Source organism: Pseudophryne corroboree, chromosome 8 (assembly GCF_028390025.1).
Source record: "Pseudophryne corroboree isolate aPseCor3 chromosome 8, aPseCor3.hap2, whole genome shotgun sequence".
Classification (NCBI taxonomy): Eukaryota; Metazoa; Chordata; class Amphibia; order Anura; family Myobatrachidae; genus Pseudophryne; species Pseudophryne corroboree.
Genome location: NC_086451.1, coordinates 57930015 through 57954486, shown reverse-complemented (window position 1 = coordinate 57954486; position 24472 = coordinate 57930015). Strand labels below are relative to the sequence as shown.

General features: G+C 49.2%; 1 protein-coding gene across 1 annotated transcript in view; it reads right to left on the bottom strand.

The window, feature by feature from the left end:
• LOC134948459 (torsin-1A-like) overlaps positions 1 to 24472 on the bottom strand; it is a 46885-nt gene extending 22413 nt beyond the window's left edge. Inside the window, exons 1-2 of the mRNA XM_063936441.1 lie at positions 24102 to 24472; positions 1267 to 1532 (exon numbers count right to left, since the gene is read on the bottom strand). Coding sequence (XP_063792511.1) covers positions 1267 to 1532; positions 24102 to 24264 — 429 coding nt within the window. The 5' untranslated portion in view covers positions 24265 to 24472. The remainder of the gene's footprint in view (positions 1 to 1266; positions 1533 to 24101) is intronic.

The window sequence follows — 24472 nt, the reverse complement described above, 5'->3', positions numbered from 1 at the left end:
CTTGTTCATAGATGGACAAATCCGACAGTTACTTGGTTACTAGGCCAAGCACCCAGGATATACCACTTTGCATGGGTGTGCTTCCAGGTCATATAATATATTTTCACTTGCTGCAGTATACAGTATTAAACTTTGCACGTTATATTAGCGCACAGAGCTACGTTAAAAATTATTGAATCTCCTCCCTTAGAGCTCATTCTCACAGGTCTATGTTATTCTTTTATATTTTTATACATAGGGTATTTTGCATGGGAAGCGGTTAAAACACCGCTTATCGGGATCCCGGCAGTCACAAAGCCGACGCCGGAATCTCGACTAGCGGTGAAATCCCGCCGCCAGAATACCGGCGCCACAGGCTATTCTCCCTCTGTGGGTGTCCACGACCATAAGGGGCTTTCTAGTGCTCGCCCCACTGCTGGCATAATGGTGGCCAGGATGTCGCTGTCGGTCGCCGGTACTGCATACTGAACCTTTTTGCATATCTGATATGACATCTTGGGCGGGATGTAATAAAGTCCCTGTGGGATGCCGGCCAAACGTTGAGTTTTTTTTTAAAGGAGCAATCATGTACAAGGCTAAACCATGCTATGTAAATGATTGCCCCTTTAAAAAAAAAGGCCCGCACGGCCACCAAACTCGGACTTCATTATATCCTGCCCATGGTGGTCATTCTGACCCGATCGCATGCTGCAGTTTATCGCAGCGGTGCGATCGGGTCAGAATTGCTCATGCGCCGGCGCCGCAGTGCGCCGGCGCATGCCAGACGGCTGAAGGCCGTCGGGCCGCTACGATCGCCTCTGCCTGATTGATAGGCAGAGGCGGTCGCTGGGCGGGGGGGCCGGACCGAACGGGGGGCGGGCCGCAGCGGCTGCAAGATGTCACACGCAGCCGCTGCAGGCTGGGGAGCGATGAGTAGCTCCCGGCCAGCACGCTAAAGCTGCGCTGGTCGGGAGCTACTCTTGAAGTGCAAAGGCATCGCCGCTGTGCGATGCCTTTGCACTTCTGCGGGGGGGGGGGGGGGGGCACCGACATGCGGGGGGGACTAGCCCTGTGCTGGGCGTCCCCCCCGTATGTCAGTGTGAATGATCATAGCTGTGCTAAATTTAGCACAGCTACGATCAACTCGGAATGATCCCCCATGACCATTGATCCCTATACATGCAGTAGCCTCCATTTCCATGGGAGGTAAGATTAAAAAAAAATATAGTGAATGAGCCTCGTCTTCAGAAAAATGATATAAGTACAATTTGCAATTTGGAGAAGTACCCTGTACAGAGAGATTGATCGGTTGTGTGGGAAGTGCAGGCTGGATACAAAGAGATGGACAGATTTGCTTTTCATCCCCAGCTTGTAAATATTCTCTGCAATAATTTTGCTGACAAAGTTCTTCCCAGTTCCTGTCCAGCCATGTAGTGATAAGGTCAGAGGTTTCTTGGCGTTTTCAGTGTTCATAAATCCCGTCAGCGCCCGTAAGATGACATTATGAGCCAAGTGCTGCCCGAAGAGCTTGTCACGCAGGTCAGTCTGCAAAGCTGGGAAGAGAAAGAGAAAAAGCCCAAAATGAGGCCTCAGCTGAGAAGACACTTTGGGGGTAAATCAGACCTGATCGCAGCGTGTGATCAGATCTGAACTGCGCATGCATGTGAGCCGCAATGCGCAGGCGCGACGGACCACAGCAATGGGGATCGCCGGTCAGCAGGCGCGTCCAAGCGTTTGCAGGGAGGGTGTATGACGTCATATCTGTTCAAGTCACGGGCTGCGCAGAGACTGCACAAAATCAGTTTGCGTTTACACACTTGCACAGCGAAAATACACTCCCCCTGTAGGCGGTGACTATCTGATCGCAGGGCTACAAAAATCGCTGCCCAGCGATCAGGTCTGAATTACCCCCTTTATACGGCTGTGTGATCAGGAGATGAATGCTTATGGTAAGATGGGCTCTATAGCAGTGTTATAGATCATATTGTACGGGTTCCGGCTGACTCGCCGACATGAAGAATACAGACAGCGAAAAGACCGACAACAGAAGACAGAAAGACACCAGTTAGACAGTAGTGAGAGACCGACAGCTAAAAGTCAGACAAAGTTAAAATAAAGACAAAGGAAAGCCCGACAAGACCAACAGTCCGACAGAACAAAGACCGACAGTTCGTAAGTCAGACAACAGTCACATCGAACACCTCTAAACCGACATTGCATAAATCGACAACACAACAGACCGACAAGTCCTTCATCAGACAAGATTTATACCGAAACACAACAGACCGACAGTATATATGCAGACACACAAAAGACCGACAAAACACAAGTCAGACGTGCATTTGACCGACATGACAAAAACCCGACAGTGCATACATAGACAGTAAAAAAGACCGACAATTAATCAAACAGACCTCGATAATATCGACAAGTAAAAGACCGACAGTGTATGCATAGACATCACATAAAACCGACATCATATACCTAGACAATACATACATATAAAAGAATAAAATAATACCGGCACGCAAAACACCGACAGATTATTAGGACAGGGGCCAATATATCGATATCATAGACTTCTGAGACTTTCATTTCCCCAAGACTACCCTCCTACATACATGTCGCCGCGTACACACCTGTACCCTCAGCTCCAAATAGGTTAGACGGGTGGACGGTGGTCACCCCAACAGCCCACGGCGCTACCCTCATCCGTGGAACTACAGGTCCCAGCCACACCTGTCAGCCTTACAGCTACCAAGCCCAAACCATACAGGCCAAAGTCATGAGTGCAAGGCCAAACCCCACACACCCCCACCCTTCCTCGCAAAGCACCCCATCCCCTCAGTCACCCCTCTTCCGTACGCCCCCCGCGATGTCTGGGCGCCCTGTCCTGGACGCCTCCATCGTCACCCCAGCAACGGCACCATGCCGTCTAACCTCAGACGCGCCTACGCTAACAGCCCTCAGTAGCTATTGCTGGCGACGGGGGGCCGTCCAAGACGAGACGCTGTGAGTCCCGTCCACCCGCAATAGCTATTGAGAGCGTTGCGTCCAGGTATGGTGGCGACGCCGTGACTGAGTGTACAGGGGTGGTTAGGAGAACTACAAGTCTCAGTTATGTGTAATATTATTTTTTGATAATGAATGTTTGTCGGTCTTGAGCTTATCTGACTTATGTCCTGTCGGACTTTAAAATGTCTACATATATTTTGTCGATCTTTTGTTTGTCGGTCTTGAGCTTATCTGACTTATGTCCTGTCGGACTTAAAAAATGTCTACATATGCTGTGTCGGTCTTTGGTTTGTCGGTCTTGAGCTTATCTGACTTATGTCCTGTCGGACTTAAAAAATGTCTACATATGCTGTGTCGGTCTTTGGTTTGTCGGTCTTGAGCTTATCTGACTTATGTCCTGTCGGACTTAAAAAATGTCTACATATGTTTTGTCGGTCTTTGGTTTGTCGGTCTTGAGCTTATCTGACTTATGTCCTGTCGGACTTTAAAATGTCTATATATGCTTTGTCGGTCTTCAACAGTGTCTGTGTAATACGTATCTAATTGATAATTGTCGGGCTTTTTTAATGTCTGCATACACGCTGTCGATCTTCGAGAGGTCTGTTTACTTTCATTGTCTACGTTATCTATGTCGAGGTATGATTAATGTCGAACCATAGTTTGACGGTAAAACTAAATTGTCTGACAATCACTGTCGGACTAATCTTTGTCGGGAAAAATTGATTCGAACCGCTATACCACACCCATATTGTACATAGTGATGAGCGGGTTCGGATCCTCGGGATACGAACCCGCCCGAACTTCACCTTTTTTTTCACGGGTCCGAGCGACTCGGATCCTCCCAACTTGCTCGGTTAACACGAGCGCGCCCGAACGTCATCATCCCGCTGTCGGATTCTCGCGAGATTCGGATTCTATATAAGGAGCCGCGCGTCGCCGCCATTTTCACACGTGCATTGAGATTGATAGGGAGACGTGGCTGGCGTCCTCTCCGTTATAGTAGAAGAAAAGAGTAAAGAGACTGAGTGACTTATAATTGTGGGGAGGATTGGGTACGGGGAGCAGCTGTTGGAGTACAGTGCAGGGTTTTGATTATACCACCAGTTAGTTTAATCCTTTGTTTCTCTGCCTGAAGAAAAACGCTCCACCATATCTGTGCTCACTCAGTGTGCTGCACTGCTGCATGATATATCTGTGCTGAGTGCACTGCTCAGTGCTCACACTGCCTAATTGTGGGGACTGGGGAGCAGTTATAGCAGGAGTACAGTGCACAGTTTTGCTGACAGTGACCACCAGTCCAGTATACGTTTGTCTGCCTGAAAAACACTCCTGTGGTGGCTTTTTTTTTCTTCATACTAGTTTAGCAGTCTGCTGACAGTGTCCACCAGGTCCGTTATTATTATACAGTATATTTATTATATCTATTAGCAGTACGGTAGGCCACGGCTGTACCTACCTCTGTGTCGTCAGTGCACTCGTCGTCCATAAGTAATATAATACTATACTATCCATCCATCTACATTGTATACCTGTGGTGGCTTTTTTTTTCTTCATACTAGTTTAGCAGTCTGCTGACAGTGTCCACCAGGTCCGTTATTATTATACAGTATATTATATATATATATATAGCAGTACGGTAGGCCACGGCTGTACCTACCTCTGTGTCGTCAGTGCACTCGTCGTCCATAAGTAATATAATACTATACTATCCATCCATCTACATTGTATACCTGTGGTGGCTTTTTTTTTCTTCATACTAGTTAAGCAGTCTGCTGACAGTGTCCACCTGGTCCGTTATTATTATACAGTATATTATATATATATATAGCAGTACGGTAGGCCACGGCTGTACCTACCTCTGTGTCGTCAGTGCACTCGTCGTCCATAAGTAATATAATACTATACTATCCATCCATCTACATTGTATACCTGTGGTGGCTTTTTTTTTCTTCATACTAGTTTAGCAGTCTGCTGACAGTGTCCACCAGGTCCGTTATTATTATACAGTATATTATATATATATATATAGCAGTACGGTAGGCCACGGCTGTACCTACCTCTGTGTCGTCAGTGCACTCGTCGTCCATAAGTAATATAATACTATACTATCCATCCATCTACATTGTATACCTGTGGTGGCTTTTTTTTTCTGCATACTATTTTAGCAGTCTGCTGACAGTGTCCACCAGGTCCGTTATTATTATACAGTATATTATATATATATATAGCAGTACGGTAGGCCACGGCTGTACCTACCTCTGTGTCGTCAGTGCACTCGTCGTCCATAAGTAATATAATGCTATACTATCCATCCATCTACATTGTATACCTGTGGTGGCTTTTTTTTTCTTCATACTAGTTTAGCAGTCTGCTGACAGTGTCCACCAGGTCCGTTATTATTATACAGTATATTATATATATATATAGCAGTACGGTAGGCCACGGCTGTACCTACCTCTGTGTCGTCAGTGCACTCGTCGTCCATAAGTAATATAATACTATACTATCCATCCATCTACATTGTATACCTGTGGTGGCTTTTTTTTCCTTCATACTAGTTTAGCAGTCTGCTGACAGTGTCCACCAGGTCCGTTATTATTATACAGTATATTATATATATATATATATAGCAGTACGGTAGGCCATGGCTGTACCTACCTCTGTGTCGTCAGTGCACTCGTCGTCCATAAGTAATACTATACTATCCATCCATCTACATTGTATACCTGTGGTGGCTTTTTTTTTCTTCATACTAGTTTAACAGTCTGCTGACAGTGTCCACCAGGTCCGTTATTATTATACAGTATATTATATATATATATATATAGCAGTACGGTAGGCCACGGCTGTACCTACCTCTGTGTCGTCAGTGCACTCGTCGTCCGTAAGTAATATAATACTATACTATCCATCCATCTACATTGTATACCTGTGGCGGCTTTTTTCTTCTTCATACTAGTTTAGCAGTGTTATGAGCCACGGCTGTGGCTCATTCCTGTTTTGCAGTTTTGTTCTGTATTTCATGTTATACTTCTGTTTATGTTCCCCGTGGGTGTCATGGGGTGCTCGGAGCTCACCCTTAAGGAGGGGATACTGTTATGAACCACAGGTAGTGGTTCATTCCTATTTTATGTTTATAAAGTTGTCTTGCATGCCAGGATTTCCCGTTGCTCTGTTTTAGAATACTCTTGTCTGCTGCCGCTGGTGAGTCTGTGTAATTGCAGCTTGTTCCCATGTGTTCAGCCTCACCTGGCTGCTAATTGCATCTTGTCAGTTTAGAGTCATGCACAGGGCAGCTGCATGGGATTATTAATTAGGCCTCTCTGTTATATGCTGGCTGTTTGCAATTCACAGATGCTGGTGATATTCCTTGGTTTGCAGTCTGCTTGAAGTTTGAGCTGGTTCCTGTCGGTCCCTGTGTTGATTCCTGTGTCAGTCCCTGTGTCGATTCCTGTGTCTGATCCCGTGTCCTGCTGTGAGGCGTTCCTGCCCTGAGTTCCAGTGGCTTTGCCTGTCCCTGGTCAAGTCTTCTGGCTTCCTGGTGTCCACCGGTCTGTCGTTTGGGATTCTGCCTGTCCTCCAGTTCTGAGAGTCGGTGTCGGCAGCATTAGAAGTTCCTGTCCGTTTGCCAGTATTCGTACCGGTTCCGTGAGTAGCGGCTCTCCCGCGTCCGTTGGCCTAGGCCGCTGTATTCCATTATTGTTTCTGTCCCTGGTGTTTTGCAGAGGGTTCTGCTTATGCTGTCACCGCCGGTACACAAAGGTATTGTGTCGGCGTGTGATCAGCATTTCCTTTGTTGTTCTTTTCCTTTGGCGGTTTCTCCGCACATACTTTAGGTTTTTAGTTAGCTTATAGCCCCTGGCCTGTTTGCTTAGTTAGAGGTCCTCTTGTTATCATTCTGCCTCGGATTTCCCTTTGTCTCTCATTAAGACCGGGGGGCACCAGAGTTGGGCAGACATAATCCGCCCTTCAAACGTGGCTGCCAAGGGCTCAAGAAACCATAGTCTCGCAAGGGATTTCCGATAGCACGGGTGAGACAACAGAGTTAGGGCGCCAGGGGCTATTCCCTTTCCATTCCCCTTTCCCAGCGTTACGTCCTGGTGCTCTGGACTCACTTCATGAACATCTCCCTTGTTCTGAGCACCAGGAACCTAACATTATCACCAGCCATACCACAAAAAAGAAATAAAACTTTTTTTCTTTTTTGGCCCAGTCCGGTGTTTAGAATCCAGTCCGGTGTTTAGAATCCAGTCCGGTGTTTAGAATCCAGTCCGGTGTTTAAAAAAAAAAAAAAAAAAAGTCTTGTTTTGTTTAGCAAAATTTAGTCTTGCCTTGCCTTGTCTTGCCTTGCCTTGTCTTGCCGTGCCTTGTCTTGCCTTGTCTTGTCTTGTCTTGTCTAGTTTTAAATCCTCCTATGTCTACTATGTAAGCCCTGCAGGCATCTCTCGCAGCCCTGAACTCTGTATTCAGTGCTTTGAGACCAGAGCGACTAGAAGTTTTGCAGCAATCCCTAAAGCAACTGCAAAACCTTCTGACTAAAATCTTGCTCATTTTGCCAGAAGTCGTTGAGAGTACATCTATCTCCAAAGAGACTCTTGTTCACAGTATGGTGACAAGAGAATCCTCTGGTTTAATTGAAGAGAAAAGGTTTAAAAGTTTTCTGCGGCCCAGGCTCTCAGAAGAGGAGCGTCTGCGTAGCAGAAACTTAAACTTATGCCTATATTGTGGGGGTTTAGGCCATTATCTGCAGACCTGTGAGTTGCGCAAGCCAAAGTGTGGTGACGAGTCTTGCCCTCTGGCCAAGTTAAGTCATGATACAAGACCTACTCCTGTCTCTACTGTGGCAGAGGTACTTGTCACACAACCCACACAAAAAGGCTCTCTGTCCTATAATTGGGGTCCTTGGGCAAGGGAGCCCCATTATAGATTCAGGAATCAAAAGAGAATGTTTCTCTCCTCTCTTGAGGTTCCTGTGGAAGCGGAGTTGCAAGTCCCTGGAGTGGTGCCCGATGCCCAGGTTCCTGGAGTGGTGCCCGATGCCCAGGTTCCTGGAGTGGTGCCCGTAGCCCAGGGTCCTGGAGTGGTGCCCGTAGCCCAGGGTCCTGGAGTGGTGCCCGTAGCCCAGGGTCCTGGAGTGGTGCCCGTAGCCCAGGGTCCTGGAGTGGTGCCCGTAGCCCAGGGTCCTGGAGTGGTGCCCGTAGCCCAGGGTCCTGGAGTGGTGCCCGTAGCCCAGGGTCCTGGAGTGGTGCCCGTAGCCCGGGTTCTTGGTGCGGTGTCCGATGCCCAGAGTGCTGGAGCGGTACCCGATGCCCAGAGTGCTGGAGCGGTACCCGATGCCCAGAGTGCTGGAGCGGTACCCGATGCCCAGAGTGCTGGAGCGGTACCCAATGCCCAGAGTGCTGGAGCGGTACCCGATGCCCAGAGTGCTGGAGCGGTACCCGATGCCCTAGCTTATAGAGGGACATCAAATATTATAGTTCAGGTGTCCATACCAGAAGGGGTCTCAGAAGCTGTTACCCCAGGTAGGGACTTGAAAAGCGCAACCCTAGAAAGGGTCTCTAAAACCATAGTTCTTGAGGGGAACTCGAGAAGCAAAACCCCAGAAGGGATCTTTGAAGTAATATTCCCAAGTGGGGTCTCGAGAGACGCAGCCCCAAAGAAGGGTCTAGAAGTCGCTTCCCCAGGAAAGAACTTAAGAAGCATAGCATTAGTGGAGGATCTGAACGTTATTGCTTCAGCAAAAGTCCCGGAAGTCATAGTCCCGGGAGAACTTTCGATAATTATCGACTCAGAGAGGGAGGCCGATGGCCCGATCCCAGTCAGGGAGGCCAACGGCCCGGTCCCAGTAAAAGAATCCGAGGTGCTGGCCCCAGCGGGGTTCCCGGAGGCCACTGCCCCAGCGGGTTTCTCGGAGGCCACTGCCCCAGCGGGGTTCCCGAAAGTCACTGCCCCGGGTGGGGTTCAGAAAGTCACTGCCCCGGGTGGGGTTCAGAAAGTCACTGCCCCGGGTGGGGTTCAGAAAGTCACTACCCCGGGTGGGGTTCAGAAAGTCACTGCCCCGGGTGGGGTTCAGAAAGTCTCAGCCCCGGGTGGGGTTCAGAGAGTCTCAGCCTCGAGTAAGGTCAATAGTGACCAGGTCCTAGCAAAGCACTCCAGTCAGTCAGATGAGAAGGAAACAGATCCTGACTCTGATATCTCAACATCCATAACCTTTGATGGGGACTTCGCCCAATTTCTGGCGCTTTTCAAACACTATTACACTATTATGTTGTCTAGACCATTTCTGGGCATCACTTCAGAAAACCTTGGGCTCTATCTGATTTATTCTTTTAGAGGAGAGCCTTCTGAGTGGGCAACCAGTCTAATGAAAGCTGAAGATCCCATTCTTCAGGATCCCCTAGCATTCTGTGATGCAATTGTTAAAAGATACGGTTCCAAAGAAATTGGTTCAGGTTCCTCTAAGTCACCCGTCTTGTCTGCTGAGAGTCCACCAAATACTGTAAACTCGGCACAAGAGTCCCAGCCCGTTGTTTTGACTGCAGGATGTGCTTTTTTGACTTCTTCTTCTAATAATAGTACTTTACCAGAAAGTTCAGCTCTCAAGGGTAAGAGACCTGTCTCTGATTTGAACGCAGCCTTGCTGGGTGGTACCATCAGTTCAGACAATGTTTGGGGAATTACCTTGGTCAGACCTAAAGAGCTTTGTAAAAAGAAGAAGAAGAAAAAGAAATAATTTTTGACTCTTGCCTTGATAAAAAAAAAGAGAGATTTTTTTTTTCCTTGTCTTGTGTCCAGTGGCCACCATCAATGGGAGGGCACTGTTACAAGTTGTTGCTACAGCTTGTTTTTTGTTTTCTAGTCTGTTAGACCAGTGTGTCAGGTTTTTTTTTTTTGTATCCCTTGTTCTGGATAGTCTGAATTTTGGGGTCTTTTGACCTCTCCTCAAGGGGGGGGGGTAATGTTATGAGCCACGGCTGTGGCTCATTCCTGTTTTGCAGTTTTGTTCTGTATTTCATGTTATACTTCTGTTTATGTTCCCCGTGGGTGTCATGGGGTGCTCGGAGCTCACCCTTAAGGAGGGGATACTGTTATGAACCACAGGTAGTGGTTCATTCCTATTTTATGTTTATAAAGTTGTCTTGCATGCCAGGATTTCCCGTTGCTCTGTTTTAGAATACTCTTGTCTGCTGCCGCTGGTGAGTCTGTGTAATTGCAGCTTGTTCCCATGTGTTCAGCCTCACCTGGCTGCTAATTGCATCTTGTCAGTTTAGAGTCATGCACAGGGCAGCTGCATGGGATTATTAATTAGGCCTCTCTGTTATATGCTGGCTGTTTGCAATTCACAGATGCTGGTGATATTCCTTGGTTTGCAGTCTGCTTGAAGTTTGAGCTGGTTCCTGTCGGTCCCTGTGTTGATTCCTGTGTCAGTCCCTGTGTCGATTCCTGTGTCTGATCCCGTGTCCTGCTGTGAGGCGTTCCTGCCCTGAGTTCCAGTGGCTTTGCCTGTCCCTGGTCAAGTCTTCTGGCTTCCTGGTGTCCACCGGTCTGTCGTTTGGGATTCTGCCTGTCCTCCAGTTCTGAGAGTCGGTGTCGGCAGCATTAGAAGTTCCTGTCCGTTTGCCAGTATTCGTACCGGTTCCGTGAGTAGCGGCTCTCCCGCGTCCGTTGGCCTAGGCCGCTGTATTCCATTATTGTTTCTGTCCCTGGTGTTTTGCAGAGGGTTCTGCTTATGCTGTCACCGCCGGTACACAAAGGTATTGTGTCGGCGTGTGATCAGCATTTCCTTTGTTGTTCTTTTCCTTTGGCGGTTTCTCCGCACATACTTTAGGTTTTTAGCTAGCTTATAGCCCCTGGCCTGTTTGCTTAGTTAGAGGTCCTCTTGTTATCATTCTGCCTCGGATTTCCCTTTGTCTCTCATTAAGACCGGGGGGCACCGGAGTTGGGCAGACATAATCCGCCCTTCAAACGTGGCTGCCAAGGGCTCAAGAAACCATAGTCTCGCAAGGGATTTCCGATAGCACGGGTGAGACAACAGAGTTAGGGCGCCAGGGGCTATTCCCTTTCCATTCCCCTTTCCCAGCGTTACGTCCTGGTGCTCTGGACTCACTTCATGAACATCTCCCTTGTTCTGAGCACCAGGAACCTAACAAGCAGTCTGCTGACAGTGTCCACCAGGTCCGTTATTATATTATACGTATATTATATATATATAGCAGTACGGTAGGCCACGGCTGTACCTACCTCTGTGTCGTCAGTCGTCCTCCATAAGTAATATAATACTATACTATCCATCCATCTACATTGTATACCTGTGGTGGCTTTTAGTTGTGCGCATTAAAATATGGAGAACAAAAAATAAGAATTTACTCACCGGTAATTCTATTTCTCATAGTCCGTAGTGGATGCTGGGGACTCCGTAAGGACCATGGGGATTAGCAGCTCCGCAGGAGACTGGGCACAACTACAAAGAAAGCTTTAGACTACTGGTGTGCACTGGCTCCTCCCACTAAGACCCTCCTCCAGACCTCAGTTAGGATACTGTGCCCGGAAGAGCTGACACAATTAGGAAGGATTTTGAATCCCGGGTAAGACTCATACCAGCCACACCAATCACACCGTATAACTCGTGATACAATACCCAGTTAACAGCATGATAACAACTGAGCCTCTCAACAGATAGCTCAACAATAACCCTTTAGTTAAGCAATAACTATATACAAGTATTGCAGACAATCCGCACTTGGGATGGGCGCCCAGCATCCACTACGGACTATGAGAAATAGAATTACCGGTGAGTAAATTCTTATTTTCTCTAACGTCCTAAGTGGATGCTGGGGACTCCGTAAGGACCATGGGGATTATACCAAAGCTCCCAAACGGGCGGGAGAGTGCGGATGACTCTGCAGCACCGAATGAGAGAACTCAAGGTCCTCCTCAGCCAGGGTATCAAATTTGTAGAATTTAGCAAACGTGTTTGCCCCTGACCAAGTAGCAGCTCGGCAAAGTTGAAGAGCCGAGACCCCTCGGGCAGCCGCCCAAGAAGAGCCCACTTTCCTCGTAGAATGGGCTTTTACTGATTTAGGATGCGGCAGTCCAGCCGCAGAATGTGCAAGCTGAATCGTACTACAGATCCAGCGAGCAATAGTCTGCTTAGAAGCAGGTGCACCCAACTTGTTGGGCGCATATAGGATAAAGAGCGAGTCAGTCTTTCTGACTCCAGCTGTCCTGGAAACATAAATTTTTAGGGCCCTGACTACATCCAACAACTTGGAAGCCTCCAAGTCATTTGTAGCCGCAGGCACCACGATAGGTTGGTTCAGATGAAAAGCTGATACCACTTTGGGGAGAAACTGGGGACGAGTCCTCAATTCTGCCCTATCCATATGGAAAATCAGATAAGGGCTTTTACATGACAAAGCCGCCAATTCTGAAACACGCCTTGCCGAAGCCAAGGCCAACAACATGACCACTTTCCACGTGAGATATTTTAAATCCACGGTTTTCAGTGGCTCAAACCAATGTGACTTTAGGAAATCCAACACCACGTTGAGATCCCAAGGTGCCACTGGAGGCACAAAAGGGGGCTGAATATGCAGCACTCCCTTAACAAAAGTCTGAACTTCAGGTAGTGAAGCCAATTCTCTCTGGAAGAAAATCGATAAAGCCGAAATCTGGACCTTAATGGAACCCAATTTAAGGCCCATAGTCACCCCTGACTGTAGGAAGTGCAGGAACCGGCCCAGCTGAAATTCTTCCGTTGGGGCCTTCCTGGCCTCACACCACGCAACATATTTTCGCCATATGCGGTGATAATGGTTCGCGGTTACTTCTTTCCTAGCTTTTATCAGCGTAGGAATGACTTCCTCTGGAATGCCCTTTTCCTTCAGGATCCGGTGTTCAACCGCCATGCCGTCAAACGCAGCCGTGGTAAGTCTTGGAATAGACAGGGCCCCTGCTGCAGCAGGTCCTGTCTGAGCGGTAGAGGCCATGGGTCCTCTGACATCATTTCTTGAAGTTCCGGATACCACGCTCTTCGTGGCCAATCCGGAACAATGAGTATAGTTCTTACTCCTCTTCTCCTTATTATCCTCAGTACCTTTGGTATGAGAGGAAGAGGAGGGAACACATAAACCGATCGGTACACCCACGGTGTTACCAGAGCGTCCACAGCTATCGCCTGCGGGTCTCTTGACCTGGCGCAATATTTTTCTAGCTTTTTGTTTAGGCGGGACGCCATCATGTCCACCTGTGGTTTTTCCCACTGGTTTACAATCATTTGAAAGACTTCTGGTTGAAGTCCCCACTCTCCCGGGTGGAGGTCGTGCCTGCTGAGGAAGTCTGCTTCCCAGTTGTCCACTCCCGGAATGAACACTGCTGACAGTGCTAACACGTGATTTTCCGCCCATCGGAGAATCCTTGTGGCTTCTGCCATCGCCGTCCTGCTTCTCGTGCCGCCCTGTCGATTTACATGGGCGACTGCCGTGATGTTGTCTGACTGGATCAGTACCGGCTGGTTTTGAAGCAGGGGTTTTGCCTGACTTAGGGCATTGTAAATGGCCCTTAGTTCCAGAATATTTATGTGCAGGGAAGTCTCCTGACTTGTCCATAGTCCTTGGAAGTTTCTTCCCTGTGTGACTGCTCCCCAGCCTCGAAGGCTGGCATCCGTGGTCACCAGGACCCAGTCCTGTATGCCGAATCTGCGGCCCTCTTGAAGATGAGCACTCTGCAGCCACCACAGCAGAGACACCCTTGTCCTTGGAGACAGGGTTATCAGACGATGCATCTGAAGATGCGATCCGGACCACTTGTCCAACAGGTCCCACTGAAAGGTTCTTGCATGAAACCTGCCGAATGGAATCGCTTCGTAGGAAGCTACCATTTTTCCCAGGATCCGCGTGCAGTGATGCACCGACACCTGTTTTGGTTTTAGGAGGCCTCTGACTAGAGATGACAGCTCCTTGGCCTTCTCCTCCGGGAGAAACACTTTTCTCTGTTCTGTGTCCAGAACCATCCCTAGGAACAGCAGCTGTTGCAGCACTTCCCGAGATAGTGCTACCCCTACCAATAACTGTTCTCTGGACCTCGCCTTTATCAGGAGATCGTCCAAGTACGGGATAATTAAAACTCCCTTCCTTCGAAGGAGTATCATCATTTCCGCCATTACCTTGGTAAAGACCCTCGGAGCAGTGGAGAGACCGAACGGCAACGTCTGGAATTGGTAATGACAATCTTGTACCACAAACCTGAGGTACTCCTGGTGAGGATGGTAAATGGGGACATGTAGGTAAGCATCCTTGATGTCCAGCGATACCATGTAATCTCCCTCGTCCAGGCTCGCAATAACCGCCCTGAGCGATTCCATCTTGAACTTGAATTTTTTGATATATGTGTTCAAGGATTTCAAATTTAAAATGGGTCTCACCGAACCATCCGGTTTCGGTACCACAAACATTGTGGAATAGTAACCCCTTCCTTGTTGAAGTAGGGGCACCTTTACTATCACTTGTTGTGAATACAGCTTTTGAATATCCTGTAACACTGCCTCCCTGCCTGAGGGAGTGGTTGGCAAGGCACATTTGAGGAAACGGCGGGGGGGAGACGTCTCGAATTCCAGTTTGTACCCCTGAGATACTATTTGAAGGAACCAGGGATCCACCCGTGAGCGAGCCCACTGCTTGCTGAAATGCTTGAGACGGGCCCCCACCGTACCTGGCTCTGCCTGTGGAGCCCCAGCGTCATGCTGTGGACTTTGAGGAAGCGGGGGAGGACTTTTGCTCCTGGGAACTGGCTGTATGTTGCAGCTTTTTCCCTCTACCTCTGCCTCTGGGCAGAAAGGACGCGCCTTTAACCCGCTTGCCCCTATTGGGCCGAAAGGACTGTACCTGATAATACGGTGCTTTCTTTGGTTGTGAGGGAACATGGGGCAAAAATGTAGACTTCCCAGCTGTTGCTGTGGAAACGAGGTCCGAGAGACCATCCCCGAACAATTCCTCACCCTTATAAGGCAGAACTTCCATGTGTCGTTTGGAATCTGCATCACCTGTCCACTGCCGAGTCCATAACCCTCTCCTGGCAGAAATGGACATTGCACTAATTTTGGATGCCAGCCGGCAAATATCCCTCTGTGCATCCCTCATGTATAAAAGTGCGTCTTTTATATGCTCTTCGTTCAGCAAAATAGTGTCCCTATCTAGGGTATCTATATTTTCTGACAGGGAATCTGACCACGCAGCAGCAGCGCTGCACATCCAGGCTGAAGCTATAGCCGGTCTCAGTATCACACCTGTGTGTGTATATATAGATTTCAGGATTGCCTCCTGCTTTCTATCAGCAGATTCCTTCAGGGCGGCCGTATCCGGAGACGGTAGTGCCACCTTTTTTGACAAGCGTGTGAGCGCCTTATCCACCCTAGGGGATGTTTCCCAGCGTGACCTATCCTCTGGCGGGAAAGGGTACGCCATTAGTAACCTCTTAGAAATTACCATCTTTTTATCAGGGGAAGCCCACGCTTCTTCACACACTTCATTTAACTCCTCAGATGGAGGAAAAGCTACTGGTAGTTTTTTCTCTCCAAACATTATACCCTTTTTTGTGGTACCGGGGGTAACATCAGAAATGTGCAACACATTTTTCATTGCCTCAATCATGTAACGTGTGGCCCTACTGGAAGTTACATTAGTCTCATCGTCGTCGACACTGGAGTCAGTATCCGTGTCGACATCTGTATCAACCATCTGAGGTAGCGGGCGTTTTAGAGCCCCTGATGGTTTTTGAGACGCCTTGGCAGGCACAGGCTGAGAAGCCGGCTGTCCCACATTAGGTATGTCGTCAAACCTTTTATGTAAGGAGTCGACACTATCACGTAATTCCTTCCACAGCACCATCCACTCAGGTGTCGACCCCGCAGGGGGTGACATCACATTTACAGGCATCTGCTCCGCCTCCACATAAGCCTCCTCATCAAACATGTCGACACAGCCGTACCGACACACCGCAAACACACAGGGAATGCTCTGACAGAGGACAGGACCCCACAAAGCCCTTTGGGGAGACAGAGAGAGAGTATGCCAGCACACACCAGAGCGCTATATAACACTGGGATCCCACTATCAATGAGTGTTTTCCCTATAGCTGCTTTTTATATATATTACATATATATATCTATACTGCGCCTAAATTTAGTGCCCCCCCACTCTTTTTTACCCTTCTGTAGTTTTCTCAGACTGCAGGGGAGAGCCAGGGAGCTTCCTTCCAGCGGAACTGTGAGGGAAAAATGGCGCCAGTGTGCTGAGGGAGAAGCCACGCCCCCTTTTCGGCGGACTTTCTCCCGCTTTTTCTGTTATACTGGCAGGGGTAATTTTACATCTATATAGCCCCTGGGACTATATATGATGTATATTTTGCCAGCCAAGGTGTTATCTATTGCCCTCAGGGCGCCCCCCCCCCAGCGCCCTGCACCCATCAGTGACCGAAGTTTGAGGTGTACATGAGGAGCAATGGCGCACAGCTGCAGTGCTGTGCGCTACCTTGGTGAAGACTGAAGTCTTCTGCCGCCGATTTTCCGGGCCTTCTTCGTGCTTCTGGCTCTGTAAGGGGGACGGCGGCGCGGCTCCGGGAACGAACACCAAGGTCGGGTCCTGCGGTCGATTCCTCTGGAGCTAATGGTGTCCAGTAGCCTAAGAAGCCCAAACTACCACCTGTTAGGTAGGTTCGCTTCTTCTCCCCTTAGTCCCTCGCTGCAGTGAGTCTGTTGCCAGCAGATCTCACTGAAAATAAAAAACCTAAATATACTTTCTTTCTAGGTGCTCAGGAGAGCCCCTAGTGTGCATCCAGCTCGGCCGGGCACAAGAATCTAACTGAGGTCTGGAGGAGGGTCTTAGTGGGAGGAGCCAGTGCACACCAGTAGTCTAAAGCTTTCTTTGTAGATGTGCCCAGTCTCCGGCGGAGCCGCTAATCCCCATGGTCCTTACGGAGTCCCCAGCATCCACTTAGGACGCTAGAGAAATGTGGAGGTTAAAAAAATAGGGAAAGATCAAGATCCACTTCCACCTCGTGCTGAAGCTGCTGCCACTAGTCATGGCCGAGACGATGAAATGCCATCAACGTCGTCTGCCAAGGCCGATGCCCAATGTCATAGTACAGAGCATGTAAAATCCAAAACACAAAAGATCAGTAAAATGACCCAAAAATCAAAATTAAAAGCGTCTGAGGAGAAGCGTAAACTTGCCAATATGCCATTTACGACACGGAGTGGCAAGGAACGGCTGAGGCCCTGGCCTATGTTCATGGCTAGTGGTTCAGCTTCACATGAGGATGGAAGCACTCATCCTCTCGCTAGAAAAAAGAAAAGACTTAAGCTGGCAAAAGCACAGCAAAGAACTGTGCGTTCTTCGAAATCACAAATCCCAAAAGAGAGTCCAATTGTGTCGGTTGCGATTCCTGACCTACCCAACACTGGACGGGAAGAGCTTGCGCCTTCCACCATTTGCACGCCCCCTGCAAGTGCTGGAAGGAGCACCCGCAGTCCAGTTCCTGATAGTCAAATTGAAGATGTCAGTGTTGAAGTACACCAGGATGAGGATATGGGTGTTGCTGGCGCTGGGGAGGAAATTGACAAGGAGGATTCTGATGGTGAGGTGGTTTGTTTAAGTCAGGCACCCGGGGAGACACCTGTCGTCCGTGGGAGGAATATGGCCATTGACATGCCTGGTCAAAATACGAAAAAAAAATCAGCTCTTCAGTGTGGAATTATTTCAACAGAAATGCGGACAACTGGTGTCAAGCCGTGTGTTGCCTTTGTCAAGCTGTAATAAGTAGGGGTAAGGACGTTAACCACCTCGGAACATCCTTCCTTATACGTCACCTGCAGCGCATTCATAATAAGTCAGTGACAAGTTCAAAAACTTTGGGCGACAGCGGAAGCAGTCCACTGACCAGTAAATCCCTTCCTCTTGTAACCAAGCTCGCGCAAACCACACCACCAACTCCCTCAGTGTCAATTTCCTCCTTACCCAGGAAAGCCAATAGTCCTGCAGGCCATGTCACTGGCAAGTCTGACGAGTCCTCTCCTGCCTGGGATTCCTCCGATGCATCCTTGAGTGTAACGCCTACTGCTGCTGGCGCTGCTGTTGTTGCTGCTGGGAGTCGATCGTCATCCCAGAGGGGAAGTCGGAAGACCACTTGTACTACTTCCAGTAAGCAATTGACTGTCCAACAGTCCTTTGCGAGGAAGATGAAATATCACAGCAGTCATCCTGTTGCAAAGCGGATAACTCAGGCCTTGACAACTATGTTGGTGTTAGACGTGCGTCCAGTATCCGCCGTTAGTTCACGGGGAACTAGACAATTGCTTGAGGTAGTGTGCCCCCGTTACCAAATACCATCTAGGTTCCACTTCTCTAGGCAGGCGATACCGAGAATGTACACGGACGTCAGAAAAAGACTCACCAGTGTCCTAAAAAATGCAGTTGTACCCAATGTCCACTTAACCACGGACATGTGGACAAGTGGAGCAGGGCAGACTCAGGACTACATGACTGTGACAGCCCACTGGGTAGATGTATTGCCTCCCGCTGCAAGAACAGCAGCGGCGGCACCAGTAGCAGCATCTCGCAAACGCCAACTCGTTCCTAGGCAGGCTACGCTTTGTATCACCGCTTTCCAGAATACGCACACAGCTGAAAACCTCTTACGGCAACTGAGGAAGATCATCGCAGAATGGCTTACCCCAATTGGACTCTCCTGGGGATTTGTGGCATCGGACAACGCCAGCAATATTGTGCGTGCATTACATCTGGGCAAATTCCAGCACGTCCCATGTTTTGCACATACCTTGAATTTGGTGGTGCAGAATTATTTAAAAAACGACAGGGGCGTGCAAGAGATGCTGTCGGTGGCCAGAAGAATTGCGGGCCACTTTCAGCGTACAGGCACCGCGTACAGAAGACTGGAGCACCACCAAAAACTACTGAACCTGCCCTGCCATCATCTGAAGCAAGAGGTGTGAACGAGGTGGAATTCAACCCTCTATATGCTTCAGAGGATGGAGGAGCAGCAAAAGGCCATTCAAGCCTATACATCTGCCCACGATATAGGCAAAGGAGGTGGAATGCACCTGTCTCAAGCGCAGTGGAGAATGATTTCAACGTTGTGCAAGGTTCTGCAACCTTTTGAACTTGCCACACGTGAAGTCAGTTCAGACACTGCCAGCCTGAGTCAGGTCATTCCCCTCATCAGGCTTTTGCAGAAGAGGCATTGAAGGAGGAGCTAAAACAGAGCGATTCCGCTAGGCATGTGGGACTTGTGGATGGAGCCCTTCATTCGCTTAACCAGGATTCACGTGTGGTCAATCTGTTGAAATCAGAGCACTACATTTTGGCCACCGTGCTCGATCCTAGATTTATAACCTACCTTGGATCTCTCTTTACGGCAGACACAAGTCTGCAGAGGTTCAAAGACCTGCTGGTGAGAAAATTGTCAAGTCAAGCGGAACGCGACCCGTCAACATCTCCTCCTTCACATTCTCCCGCAACTGGGGGTGCGAGGAAAAGGCTACGAATTCCGAGCCCACCCGTTGGCGGTGATGCAGGGCAGTCTGGAGCGACTGCTGATGCTGACATCTGGTCCGGACTGAAGGACCTGCCAACGATTACTGACATGTCGTCTACTGTCACTGCATATGATTCTCTCACCATTGAAAGAATGGTGGAGGATTATATGAGTGACCGCATCCAAGTAGGCACGTCAGACAGTCCGTACGTATACTGGCAGGAAAAAGAGGCAATTTGGAGGCCCTTGCACAAACTGGCTTTATTCTACCTAAGTTGCCCTCCCTCCAGTGTGTACTCCGAAAGAGTGTTTAGTGCCGCCGCTCACCTTGTCAGCAATCGGCGTACGAGGTTACTTCCAGAAAATGTGGAGAAGATGATGTTCATTAAAATGAATTATAATCAATTCCTCCATGGAGACATTCACCAGCAGCAATTGCCTCCAGAAAGTACACGGGGACCTGAGATGGTGGATTCCAGTGGGGACGAATTAATAATCTGTGAGGAGGGGGATGTACACAGTGAAAGGGGTGATGAATCGGACGATGATGATGAGGTGGACATCTTGCCTCCGTAGAGCCAGTTTGTGCAAGGAGAGATTGATTGCTTCTTTTTTGGTGGGGGCCCAAACCAACCAGTCATTTCAGTCACAGTCGTGTGGCAGACCCTGTCGCTGAAATGATGGGTTCGTTAAAGTGTGCATGTCCTGTTTTTACAACATAAGGGTGGGTGGGAGGGCCCAAGGACAATTCCATCTTGCACCTCTTTTTTCTTTCATTTTTCTTTGCGTCATGTGCTGTTTGGGGAGTATTTTTTTGAAAGGCCATCCTGCGTGACACTGCAGTGCCACTCCTAGATGGGCCAGGTGTTTGTGTCGGCCACTAGGGTCGCTTAGCTTAGTCACACAGCTACCTCATTGCGCCTCTTTTTTTCTTTGCGTCATGTGCTGTTTGGGGAGTATTTTTTTGAAGGGCCATCCTGCGTGACACTGCAGTGCCACTCCTAGATGGGCCAGGTGTTTGTGTCGGCCACTAGGGTCGCTTAGCTTAGTCACACAGCTACCTCATTGCGCCTCTTTTTTTCTTTGCGTCATGTGCTGTTTGGGGAGTATTTTTTTGAGGGGCCATCCTGTGTGACACTGCAGTGCCACTCCTAGATGGGCCAGGTGTTTGTGTCGGCCACTAGGGTCGCTTAGCTTAGCCATCCAGCGACCTTGGTGCAAATTTTAGGACTAAAAATAATATTGTGAGGTGTGAGGTGTTCAGAATAGACTGAAAATGAGTGGAAATTATGGTTATTGAGGTTAATAATACTATGGGATCAAAATGACCCCCAAATTCTATGATTTAAGCTGTTTTTTAGTTTTTTTTTTTTTTTAAAAACACCCGAATCCAAAACACACCCGAATCCGACAAAAAAAATTCGGTGAGGTTTTGCCAAAACGCGTCCAAACCCAAAACACGGCCACGGAACCGAACACAAAACCAAAACCCGAAAAAATTTCAGGTGCACATCACTAGTACAGCAGCAACAAGAGGGGAATTCCTCACACAGACATGCTGTACGTGTGCCAGGCCTTTATTAGCGTCATCCAACAAACTGTTTCGTTAGCACACAGCTATCCCCATTGTTAGTTACCATGTCAACACTGATAAAGTTGACACCACAATTTCGACACATGAAATGTTAACATTCTCAGAATGCTGATGGTTAAGTTTAGGTACCACAGGGAAGGACTTTCAAGGACGTCTGCGGGGAGGTCCAGGGGGGGTGACGCTGGTTCCGGGAGACTTACCTGCCCTTGAGGAGCCGGGAGCGCCACACGATTTTCAGGAGCCTTCCGACCAATCTGTGAGAGTAGGCAAGTATGTTTCAGGGACAGGGGGCGGGATAGGTTTAGGCAATAGGGGGAGGGTTAGGGGCAGGACCGGATTAAGGGGGGTGACGGGTAGTCGTCTTGAGGCCCCACACAGGGTCAGTCTGACCTTGCAATTGGCAAGAACAGGTGCCAGTTCTGCATGCACTGACTGCATACAGCGCAGAGCAGCTCCCTAGCCCCCTCATCAGTGTCACTTGACACATGACTTCTCTGTCACCGACAAGGGACACTCGGGAGCCGCTGGTCTGTTCTGTATGCAGCCTGTACATGCAGAGTGTAGACCCGGAAGCATGCTGCAGCAGGAGATGGAGGTGAGCACTCGGGGGAGGGGGAGAAGGGGTTGGTTCCCTGAGCAACATAGAAGAAGGGGGGTTGCTGTGGCATACTTAGGGGTTAGGTACTGGGGAAAAATACTCATCAGAATGCCGCTCTGTCAGACGTCTGCTGATAACATGAGCGATGGGACCTGAAAGATGAAGCCGGAGACACGGCTGATACCTGGACCAGATAAATGACCTCTGAGCCACCAGAGGTGTTATATCAACATTCTATTTCATTATTTATTTATTAACAGTTATTTATATAGCGCACACATATTCCGCAGCGCTGTACAGAGAATATTTGCCCATTCACATCAGTCCCTGCCCCAGTGGAGCTTACAATCTATATTCCCTATTACATGTACACACAGACACATTCACATTAACCTATCAGTATATTTTTGGGGATTGTGGGAGGAAACCAGAGTACCCGGAGGAAACCCACGCAAGTACGGGGAGAATATACAAACTCCACACAGTTAGAGCCATAGTGGGAATTGAACCCATGACCTCAGTGCTGTGAGGCAGTAATGCTAACCATTACACCATCCGTACTGCACATTCTATCATGTCAACATTTCATTCGTGTAGACATAACATACCCTTTTTCTTGTTAAGAGTGGAGTGCACTTGGCTCTATGCTGCCTCTCCCTCTGTCTGCGGTCTCTCAGTCCCTCCAGTATTCCTTATCCTGGAGACAGTGGTGCGCCACAGACACAGCCTCTGACCTGCGCCACAGACACAGCCTCTGACCTGCACTAAAGTACAGTACTGCGCATGCGTTTTCTCTCCTCTGTCCTCCATATCAGAGGACGTGCCCCTAAAGAGCTCTACACTGAGACTGACCATTACAGCAGGAACTCACCCGGACACATTGGGCAATATTCAATTAATATATCGCTCCCGATCTCCAGTCTATGTTCAATTGACCCCCATAATCACCCCTGTCACGCCCATAGCAGTCGTGTTTTGCCACGTAAAGCGACTAAACCTGACTAAAGTCATGGGCGCGATCGCAAAAAAGTCCCATTTGCCCAAACGGGTCACTTTTAGCATATTTCAGCTTGCCACCCCTGAGGGTATTGAGCTGAAATGCGGATGTTGCGCCTATCGGCAACAACATTTGAATAGCTGCCGGCGGGCACGATAGGGGGCGGCAACAATTGATTTCCGCCCATTATATCACCACCGCTAGTCATATATACGGGTTGGGTATGCGTTACCACCGCTGGGGATTCCGGCGGTCAGCATTCCGACCGCGGGATCCTGGCGGGGGGGAGGGGTGAGCTCAACAAGTCCTGTGCGGGCTCGGTGGCGCTCAGTGCGCTCGCCACAGCTTCTTTTCCCACTCTATGGGTGTCATGGACAACCACGAGTGGGAATAGTCCCTGCTAGTCGGCATGCCGACTGTTGAGATTTGGAGAGGGGTGGGATGTAGCCGTCGGTAATGTGTCACATAACTACATCGCATATATACAGGTGTGTACTACACTGTGCTGCACTCCACCTGATTAACCCCATACATTCCTGGCTGCACTGTGTACCTGCTGCATACCAATTAACCCCGTGTTACCCTGCACCTGTTTTCTACCGGTTAATAAACCAATCTGGTTATCTACCGTATGGACTAACCTCCATCTGACAACTATTAACATCATAGGTTTTCTGGCAATATTTCTATGTGGACGTGACAACAATTAGGCATGTGCAAATGTGGGTATATTCTAATTATGCTTTCTAGTAAGGCTTCCCTATGTGACATAGAGGCCCCTATGGTCCATGCATGCTGGGGGTCATTCCGAGTTGATAGTAGCTGCGCTAAATTTAGCACAGCTACGATCATTCACACTGATATGCGGGGGGACGCCCAGTACAGGTCCGCATGTCAGTAAAGCCACCCCCCCCACATTCCCCCCCCGCAGAAGTGCAAAGGCATCGCACAGCGGCGATGCCTTTACACTTTAAGAGTACCTCCCGACCAGCGCAGCTTTAGCATGCTGGCCGGGAGCTATTCGTCGCTCCCCGGCCCGCAGCGCCTGCGTGTGATGTCGCTATGCTGATGTCGCTATTCGTCGCTCCCCGCCCCCCCCCCCCCCCCCCAATGGTCCGGCCACGCCTGCGTTGGCCACACCGCTCCCCCTAAACCAGCCCCTTCCCACCCAGCAACCGCCTCTGCCTCAGAGGCGTTCACTAGGCAACGGCGGCTGCCATGCGCCGGCGCTGCGCAGTTCCGACCCGATCGCTGCGCGAAACTGCAGCGAGCGATCGGGTCGGAATGACCCCCGTTATCATGTCCTACACACCTGTCAAAGGAAGTGGTCCAGGATGGACAGGGCTCATACAATCCTTGCAGGGGCTTACCTGAGCTCTTAAATGGCTTTTCCTCCTCACAGCACTCCGTCAGGCTGCAGTACAAGCCTCTGGGTGAGAAAAAGCTGGAAAATGCCACAGTAGGTTTCAGCAGGAGAACCAGTGATGTGAGCAGGACACATGTCCTAGTATGTAACCCCTGAGCTACAGGCATTGTAGATTCAGATAGTGACCCAGGCTGTCTGTCCCAGTGCAGGATGCCTGCGGTCTGCTGTCTGTCCCAGTGCAGGATGCCTGCTGTCTGTCCCAGTGCAGGATGCCTGCCGTCTGTCCCAGTGCAGGATGCCTGCCGTCTGCTGCTGCCGTCTCCTGGAGGAAGTCACATTTCTGTGTGTTACATGTTGATGCTTATTCAATTTGGT